We start from the raw sequence: 10,285 nt of genomic DNA, 5'->3' as shown, positions 1-10,285 counted from the left end.
GTGTTTTTCCCTCTCTGGTTCACAAACACAATGAAGTGATAAGTCAGTGAGACTATTGCATCTCCTTGCAATTATCAGAAGAATAGTAGTTGTTTAAAAAATATGCTTGGAGTTTTCCAGCTGAGGGCAGAACAGTCCACTTCTGCTTATATTGCAAAGAGCTAACTCAAGAGCCTGCAATTCAGCTTCTCTACAATCTTGATTTCTGATCTAAGAGGGAAGGTGACAAGAATGGCTGGGCTGCCTCTCCTGCTGCTTCTGCTGCTCTTCTCTCTCCTGCCTCCAATTATTGCTAAGAAGATGCAAAACTTTTGTGTGTTGCCACAACCTTATAAGATTCAGGAAAATTATTACAGCCCTGGTGATCTCATTATTGGTGGGAATTTGCACTTGGGACTCTATTGGGAACTTTACTTACCCTTTAACAAAGACCCATATCTGTTATCTCTCTCATATTTGTAAGTTTTACTTTGGAGCACAAATATCTAGGTAGTTGCTTGCTCTGTTTGCTCAGAAATATTTCTTCTTATGATGTTTCAGTTTCCTGGTGTAGTTCAAATATGTGTGATTTTTTTCAATAAAACAGATTGAAGACTGATTAAGTAGGCTAATTTTTCTTTCCAAACTCTTCATCAGGAGAACAATAAACCACATAAAGAGTGAGGAGGGATAACATGTTAGGAATTTTATTAGCCTAGTGAAAAAGTTGACTTACAATATTAATTTGCACAGAAACTCATGATGGATGGACTCAAGGAAAAGACCAACCCTTTTCCAGAGTGGGCTACTGCAAAACACACAAAACTCAGTTTTGGAATCATTAGTGCTTATGAATAACGGCCCCCACTGTTGTGTAAAAAGCAAAAAGTTGGATTTATAATGTTATTTTCTTCTGTGCTAAAGTGAGTCAGAAGTCAGTGCCATTTCCTTTTCTTTTCTCCCTTTCCACTATATCTCTTTTTTCACATCTCTTTTTCCTTTGTATTTTATACTTGGATTAACTAATAAAAAGTTAAATTTGGCCTGCAGTATACGTTTGCTGTTTCCCACTGGAGACTTGTGATCATCAATGGTTGCCAGACCTGAAGAAGCTGCTCCAAGAGAGACCCACATTGATTTGGTTGCTAGAGGAGAAATTGGTTAGGATTACAGGCAGTGAAGCAAAGAGAAGAAGTTGGGGATGATAGAGGGGTATAAAATGGCCCATGATATGGATAGACAGGGTTTTCTCCTTTCCCACAAACCATCCAAGTTTAACAAAGAAACATCTTTTAAAAAAACCATTAATATTTGGGACTTCCAACTCCAAAGAAAACTCCACCAAGAAAGAAGACAAGGCAAACTTCATCACATGCTTTGGTGTAATGTTTTGCAATGTTTCTCTCACTGCAGACCCACACCCAACAACTACCAGATGTTCATGGCCCTGGTGTTTGCAGTGACAGAGATCAACCAAGATCCGGTTCTCCTCCCCAACATCACCCTGGGTTTCAACATGTATGACAATGCTAATTGGAACAAAAGAGTTTCATTGATCAGCCTCTTTCTGCTCTCCACACGAGACCAAATGGTTCCAGGTTATAAATGTGGCGAGGGGGAAACTCTCTTCTCTGTCATTGGTGGTGACAACCCCCAACTCTCAATGCCAATGGCCTCCATCTTCAGTATCTTCAAGATCCCACAGGTAAGGGGGCTCATTTAGATACAGTTATGGAGGAGACAAATTACAGATGTGAACACCAAAGTCCAAGATGACATCAAAAGGGCTTGACATCAATACTATATGACTGAGAATTAATGCTACAGTTGGACTCATTTTGATATTTTATCTGTCAAGATATATTTTAACGGAAACTCTGTTAATTGGTAGTTTTTCTTCTCAGAGATACATAATGTAATATTTCTGTACCTATGAATAATGTGTTATTCATAGAAGTGTAGGTGCTATTTCATTGTAGTTTATTCCCTGTACCAACTTTATTGCTTGTTTCCTTGGATTCTGACATGTTACAACCAGGGAAAATATGTTAATTGGTGGTTCTTCCTGAGAAAGGGAGAATCTTATCTCTCAAAATGACTCAGCTTGACGGGGTCAATAAACTACAAAATGGGGACCTCTAAAGTCACCATCAATCTTTATTTTTGTCTTTTAAAAGAAGATTCTCATTTTTTTTTTCAGCTCAGCATTGGCTTTGAGTTCATTCAGGGAGACCGAAGAGTTTATCCTTCCTCTTTTCGGATTAATCCCAAGGAATTTCCTCAATATGTGGGTTTAGTCCGGATGCTCCTGTATTTCCAGTGGAACTGGGTTGGGTTTATTGTCTCTGAAAATGAGAACGGAGAACGTTTCATCTCAACTCTGAGGCCAATGCTCATGGAGAAGGAGATCTGCCAGGCCTTCACTCAAAGGGTGAAACATGATTTTTCTCATGCAGAAGTGTTCAAATTCACATTACTTTCAAAACTATGGGCTAATGTTGAAGTTATTCTTTTCTTTGCAGGGCCTGATATTGTTGAAACATATCTTTTGACTCTGAACTTCAAGTCATTTGGTCAAAGTCCATATCCAAAAGTTTGGATCCTTACTTCGTATTGGAAGCCATATGCAAGCCATCTCCATGATAGATGGCGAGCTTTAAAGCACTTGCATGGGTCTCTGCATTTTAGGGACCACAGCAGAAATTTTTCAAAATTCAGCAATTTTCTCCTCTCCTTAGACCCTTTGAACCCACAAGGAGATAGGATTCTCCCACTGTGGTGGGAAAAGGTCTTTGACTGTGAGTTCCACAAACCAGGTCACTATTTTATAAAATGGAAAAAATACTGTACAGGAAAAGAGAATTTAGCGGATCTGCCAACCTATAAGTTTCAAACAAAGATGACAGGTGAAAGTTACAATGTCTACAATGCCATTTATGCTCTGGCACATGCATTACATGCTATGCATGGATCTGGATCACAACCAGCCCTCAGGAGACTTAGAAAGAAGATTTCTAATGTTCAGCCATGGCAGGTAAACTCTGTCACTTTGTTTTCAGTCCAAAGATCTTAGAGTGGAAACTTCCCATATGTGTTATCTGAAATATTCATGAAATATCTATATGCTACTATATCAATATACTTCAGAGAAAATTACAACAATAAATGAAAGAAAATCTGAATTTAGTATAATCGGTTGAAAATGCAGCTAATGTTGTAGCTAAGATCGATAGTAGAAATATCTTCAAATAATGTCCTGAAAGGACTTGAAAGGTTGCCTGAGTTTCATGGAGGTGGTGTCACCCCAAAACAAGATGACAATCTGGGTGTGTTGGTGCAAGATGCTTCAAGGAGATAATTGAAGTCCTAGGGGGCAAATGTCTAGAACCATTTCAGTTTCTCTCAGTATATAGTCTAAATTCAACTTGTTCCTGGTCTAAAAATCATCAGACTTTTCTGAATCAAAAACTAAATGTTGAACCTTCCTGAACAGTGATGTGACACTGGCAATCCCTTCCACATGGACCCATGTAATCACACCTGGTTCTTGCATTGTAGTCTTTTTTTTATCAGATAGAGAGGATAAGTCCAACTCTACATTGTTTTGAAAGAAATTATTCAATCATTCCATTACATCTAAAATATAAATTTAAACATGTATGTGGACTGGTATCACAGAAGGAAAATCATACAATAAAATGTCAAGTGTGGCATTAAAATCTTTGTGTGTAGGTATCATTCTGGTAAAGCTAGAGTTGAATAGCCATGATTCAAAGGCCCAATGATAAAGGGGAACTTTGTAGTGTTGGGGAAATAGCTCACTATTTAGTGCTATTCCTGATTGCTCAGATCTCCACCAAGGAAACACCTGTATACTCCGATCTCCTAAGATAAGGGCCATAATAGAAAAACAGAGTTGGAAAGAACATTGGAGACTTTTATTCAATGTCCTGTTCAAGCAGGAAACTCTATTTCATTTCAGACAAATAGTTATCCAATCTCTGCTTTAAAACCTACAGTGTTACAACTTCTGGAACCAAACCATTCAACCAATTAATTGTGCTCATTGTCAGGAAATTTCTCCTTAGTTCTAGATTGGTTCTCTCCTTGATTAGTTATCATTAATTGCTTCTTGTCTTCCATTCAGATGCTTTGGGCAATAGGTTGAATTCCTGTTCTTTGTGGCAGCCCTTCAAATATTGGAGCACCATTATCCTGTCACCCTAATTCTTCTTTTCTCTAGACTAGCCATACTCAATTCCTCAAAATGTTCTTCATGTTTTAGCCTCCAGCCCCCTAATCATATTTGTTGCTCTTCTCTACCCTCTTTCTAGAGTCTCAACATATATTTTTTATATATATTGTGGGGACCAAAACTGGATCCAATGCATCCAATTCAGTTACCAAGGCATTATAAAATTGGGTCAATATACTAACAGTTCATGTGATCTTGATTCTATCCCTCTGTTAATGCAGCCTTGGATTGCATTGGATTTTTTGGCAGCGTCAGACATGGCTGGTTTTTATTTGTGATTGTCCAGTAGGACAAAGATCCCTCTAGTAGTTACTACTATTGAGCTGGTTACCACCAATTCTATATCTGTGCATCTGCCTTATTCTTGTCTAAATGTAGTACCTTACACCATTAAATTTTATTTATTAGATAGGGGCCAGTGTTCAAGACTGTTTAGATTCTTCTGTATCCTGAGCCCATCTTCCAGAATGTTGGCTATTCTTTCCAGAACATTTGATCTGTTCCCCTTCTATCCCCTCTTCTAAAACATTGATGAAGGTATTGAAGTGTACTGGCCCTAAGACAGAGCCTTGGGGTATCCCACTGCATACAAACCAACATGAGTAAGACAATGCATTGAGTGTAGTTGGTCAGCTGATCATAAAGATATGGTTCAAACTTTTGAAGTTTGCATCCACCTTTTCCTTCAGATCCTTGTGTTATAATCCATCTGACCCTGGTCATTTGATCTTGTCCAGAGTGGATTGGTGTTGTCTTGCCATTTTCTAATCCATCACTAATCTGCATTTTACAATATTTCCTATATACCACATGTAACTGGCTAGCAAAAAGTTGATCTATTTCCTTTGGGTGGTTGGATGGCCTTGTAGTATACACCAATGCAATGTTTTTTTTTTTATATTGACCCAAATGCATTCACAATAGTTTTCATCATTGTTCTGTTCTATTTCTGTACAGATGTAGTTATTTCTTATTTCTTATATAAAGTGCAACTCCACTTCCTCATTTATTAGGTCTGTTTCATTTAAACAATTTAAATCCAGTTAATTGAATATTCCATTCATGGGTTTCATCCACCAAATTTCAGTAATGGCAATAATATCATACCTCCCCTCATGTACTTGGAATTCTAGCTCACCATTTTATTCTTCATGCATTGTGTCAACTCATAAAACATTCCTATGCCTGTTTTCAAGTTTCTGTAAACAAGGGGGGGAAATTTGAAAGGGTAGTATGGCAGTAAAACTGGAGGTACATTATACCATTATCTTTAAAAGATTGTAGCTATGTTACTGGATCTTCTGGCTGTGAAAATCCTTCATTGGAGAACGTGATTGATGACACCCGGATGTTCTTTATTGGATAATCTGATTTATGATACACCCAGGAAGGAGGGGAAACATGGTCACAGGCGACTGTGAATTACATATGCCAGAGTTGGCTTCATTTAGGTTAATACTTGCATGTTGCTCCTAATAAATCCTTTGAGGTTTTTTTGAAGCTTGGCTCAAAATTTAATCATGATTTAATTAGGGCAATTGCCTGAACCCTGACACATTGTGCATTGGTGTATAGGCATTTGAGGCCCTTTTGGATGACCCTGTGCTTGGTATCTACATAATCTTTTTTGTGTCTGAGAAGCCACAAAGTGACAAAAGCCATGATGCCTCACGTGTGGCTTTCAATTATTTAATCCAATGTCTGAAGGTCACTTTTGTTTCAGCTTCTTCCTTATCTGATGAGCGTCCAGTTCAATAACAGTGCTGGAGAAGAAGTCTCCTTCTCAGAAAAAGGACTGGGATCTGCTCGTTATGATCTTCTCAATTGGGATCGCCTCCCCAATCGATCAGTTGTCCTTCTGAATGTTGGGCAAATAAATCCCAGGGCTCCCCCAGGCCAGGATGTCACCATTCACTCTGATGCAATTGTCTGGCCTACAAAGGTGAGCTAAAAGACTCATTCTCTCCTGGGATTGAGAACCTCCTAACTAAATTATTGAAATCAGGAAATATGACAGCCATTTGGTGAAAAACCTGTTATGTATGTAAGACATTTGAGGTCAGATTTGTGTCAGGATTGGAAAGAACTTCTTGTAACTGAGTTGGCCATTAGAGCAGGCAACAGTGATTTCTAAGGACCCTTCTCATTATAGAATTAAAAGCAGGACCCAAAACTGAATAATCAAGGATCATTGCAATGATGATTATTATTTATTTAATATGATGCACTGGAGGTATCTCCTCCTGCAAGCAATAGGGTGCACCCATATTTGAACAATTCAAGAGACAGGTAATAGAAGATGTAATTCATACCTATGGAAAGGTAATAGAAGATGTAATTCATAGATATTCAAAATTGGTAAAACTCAAATTAATGCCCAGCCAATCTACTGTTATTATTCTAAATGAAAATATTGTATTAATAAAAGAAATCAGTTACATGGAAACAGAAACATTGATCAATCATACCGCAAACCAAGTTCTTCATAGTTGCCTAAATTACCACCAATTTCTTCTGTTTCTGTTTTGCTAACACACACCGAATCCTCAAAGAACTTACTTCTTCAAGCTGTTCAGTTGGATTCTCATGGGTTGTTGTGTCATAAAAGCTGTAGCTCAATGTCACAAGTCTTTCTTTGCATGCCAAAAGCTGAGCTCCAATCTGTATCCCATAAGAACTCTTCCAAGATGCTGGTAGACTCTGATGAACTATTTTCATTGAACGTGGAAGTGAATAAATGAAGCATGTCCATTGTTACAGTCATCTAAAGCATTTCTCTTTTCTTTTTAGAAGGTGCCCTTTGCCAGGTGTGGCATGAAGAGGTGCCAGGTAGGAGAGAGGAGAAGTGTCCCAGAGGGCAAGCAGGTTTGCTGCTACCTATGTACCCCTTGTTCAGATGGGAGCATTTCTGATCTGACAGGTAGGGCATATTTCAAATATAGACCTTCCAGGATCAATGAACCATTCCGTGAATCAAAATATTATCATTGTTCACAGAACTATAGGCTTCAAAGTTTCAGGGTACAGGGATTTTCCCTGTAAATCACTTCTTTGCCTTTTCAGAATTCTTGGTGCACAATTGAATATCCTTTTCCTTGTAATCGACTGGACTGATCCTTCTCATGACATTTAGTGCACCTGTTTATGTCTTACTCTGTTACATTTTGGACATTCTTGTCACACAGACATACAAAAGAGCAAGATTTCTGGCTGATAGATATATCAGTCTTTTTGTAGTTCCAGTATGAAGTGGGTTACAATAGTCATGGAACTGTCCAATGAACAGAATAGAATAACACAGTTGGAAGGGACCTTGGAGGTCTTCTAGTCCAACCTCCTGCATAGGCAGGAAACACTACACCACTTCAGACAAATGTTTATCCTAACACTTCTTTAAAGCTTATATTTCTTAAATGATTATATAAAGATTTTTAATTTCAGATGCAGCTGATTGTGCTCCTTGCCCAGAAGACCAATACCCCAACAAGGATAAGGTCCACTGCATTCCCAAGAAGCTCCACTTCCTTGCCTATGAAGACCCCCTGGGGTATGCTTTATCCTCTTTAGCTCTTTTCTTTTCTCTGATCACAACTGCTGTTCTGGTGATTTTCCGTAAACATCATGAGACACCAATTGTCAAGGCTAACAACAGAGATCTCAGTTACATCCTCCTGGTCTCCCTCCTGCTCTGCTTCCTCTGCTCCTTCCTCTTCATTGGTCCACCCAGGAAACTCACATGTCTCTTCCAACAAACTGCCTTTGCCATTCTCTTTTCCCTTGCAGTTTCCTGTGTGTTGGCAAAAACTGTCATGGTGGTTCTGGCCTTCATGGCAACCAAGCCAGGGAACAAGGCAAGGAAATTCTTAGGAAAACCACTGACCATCTCTATTGTCTTAAGCTGTCCCCTAATCCAAGCACTTCTTTGTATCACTTGGTTGATAACTTCTCCCCCATTTCTCAACTTGGACTTCCACTCCTTGGTCAGAGAGACCATCATAGAATGTAATGAAGGCTCAGCTTCAATGTTTTACACTGTCCTGGCCTACCTGGGTTTCCTGGCCCTTATCAGTTTTACGGTGGCCTTTCTGGCTAGGAAATTGCCTGATAGCTTTAATGAAGCCAAGTTCATTACTTTCAGCATGCTGGTCTTTTGCAGCGTTTGGCTCACCTTCCTCCCCACCTACCTGAGCACCAAAGGGAAGTCCATGGTGGCCGTGGAGATCTTCTCCATCTTGGCCTCTGGGGCTGGTCTCTTGGCTTGTATCTTTTTCCCCAAATGCTACATTATTGTACTCAGGCCCCATCTGAATCATAAAGATAATATAACGAGGCAGAAGAATTGCTGATTTAGGTCGAGATTGGGCACTGTGATTTTGGGATATTTTGTGTTCGATCTGATTTCTAAAATAAATCATGAAATGTAAGGAAATGTTGTCCATTAAATAATTGGAAATGTTATGTGACTAATCTGCTAAGTATCTTTTAATCAGCAAATGTCGTCCATCCTTTTATTTTTCAGACTTTCTAGTTGTCCCCAGTGAGGGCCCAGTAATCAAGATATAAGTAAACTTTTGCATTAAATATGTGGATATTAGTTCCCAACAGGACTTTTTCATTTCATACCACTCTATTCTCCCTTCCTTTTCACTTTGCTCCAGTGGCTGAACAATTTCCCAATTTGTTTCTAACACCTTAATCAATTTGTTTGTCTCTTGAAGAAGCTTCTTCAGGTCTGAGCATAAGACTCCCATGGTGGTCACAACACAGATTTACTAAAGGCCATCATTCATTACTGATTCCTAATTTTTTTTAAAGTACCCCACAGTGGAAAAGATTGAACTTTTCTTTGAGTTTTTGTTATTATGAATTTATGTCCAAATTAATATTATAAGTCACCTTCTTCACTAGGTCAGCACACTCTCTAAGATGTTGTCACTACCTACTTTTGTATGGTTGATAATCATCCTGATGAAAACATCTGGAAAGACAGGTCATGCCCCCACATATAATTTGTGTATGTGTCAGCTGGTGTTCCATTCAAAATCTAAGAAAGAAATACTTAGACTCCATTAATTAGAGAAAAGATATCTTTTACTGGAGATCAAGTGGTAGCAACAAAAGAATTCTCAATCTGAGAAAATGGGAGCGTAAATCACATATACAAAGTGATGGCAATGTTTCCACCCGCAACAGTGGCTCATCCAATTAAAAGTTGTGTATAGCATCATGTGGGCATCTCCAGGTGGTGATGAGGCTTCTCTCTGTTGACCTTGGCATATTTTGATAAAGAATTGCAGCTGCGCATAGCATAGGATAGAAGCCTAAGCAAGAACCTTTCCCCTCCCCCAACTTATACAGTTCTGTTTTGTAACACCTCCAGCTCACTTCCCATAACCATATCCCCCCTCCTCCCCCCATTACTTAGGACAGCCGAAAGATGCAAATCAAAGGGGCCATCAAAGGTCAGCCTAAGACTTTCAATTTAATTCAATTTAATATAATTTATTAAATATATTATTTATAAAGCCACCTGATCAGAAAAGTCTCCAGTAATGTAATAATAGGTGAAAGGTACCAGCTTGGGAAAAAATATTAGGGAATGTAGGGCAGAGGTTGCCAGCCTATAAAGTTTTTCATGACTGGATATAATAAAGGGCATCATTTCATCAAGATAATAAGCCACCTTCCTAAACTGGATTGAGAGGTTCATCGTGAAAAAAAAAAAAACAGTACTGACTGAACTGAATAGAACTGAACTGGAATGGAATGAGGGTTTATAATTACATATATTTACAATCTTTCTTTTTTTAAAAAAAAGAATATAGTGTGTATTATAAGAATGAACCAAGCAGAATTTGATTGGAAGTTATGTATTATGTATTATATTGAAGGTCATAAAGTTAAGGTATATATTGAAGTTTAAATAAGAGTTGAATGGAATGTAATTAAAAGATATAAAGGTGTCATACTCCAATTAGTAACTATGGGAGAAAATTTGTTTAATGAGAAAAGATAATATGAAATTGAAACAGAACAGACAAAAGTATAAAT

At 38.3% G+C, this 10,285-nt stretch overlaps 2 protein-coding genes across 2 annotated transcripts; both read left to right on the top strand.

Annotated features, from left to right (window-relative positions):
* The first annotated feature begins 212 nt into the window (after positions 1-212).
* Positions 213-3,052, top strand: LOC148128336 (vomeronasal type-2 receptor 26-like). Its single transcript, XM_087934418.1, has 3 exons — positions 213-458; positions 1,393-1,684; positions 2,180-3,052. Exons 1-3 carry the CDS (start codon positions 232-234, stop codon positions 3,050-3,052), a joined length of 1,392 nt encoding a protein of 463 aa, XP_087790544.1. The 5' UTR covers positions 213-231.
* Positions 3,053-5,467: 2,415 nt separating this feature from the next.
* LOC113451301 (vomeronasal type-2 receptor 26-like) lies at positions 5,468-8,580 on the top strand. Its single transcript, XM_087934319.1, has 4 exons — positions 5,468-5,485; positions 5,958-6,176; positions 7,025-7,154; positions 7,676-8,580. Exons 1-4 carry the CDS (start codon positions 5,468-5,470, stop codon positions 8,578-8,580), a joined length of 1,272 nt encoding a protein of 423 aa, XP_087790445.1.
* The last annotated feature ends 1,705 nt before the right edge of the window (positions 8,581-10,285 follow it).

The sequence above is a fragment of the Pseudonaja textilis genome, chromosome 1, assembly GCF_049901715.1.
Source record: "Pseudonaja textilis isolate UNSWEBS1 chromosome 1, rPseTex1.2, whole genome shotgun sequence".
NCBI lineage: Eukaryota > Metazoa > Chordata > Lepidosauria > Squamata > Elapidae > Pseudonaja > Pseudonaja textilis.
Note: the sequence above shows the minus strand (reverse complement) of the source record. Positions and strands in the feature narration are given on the sequence as shown.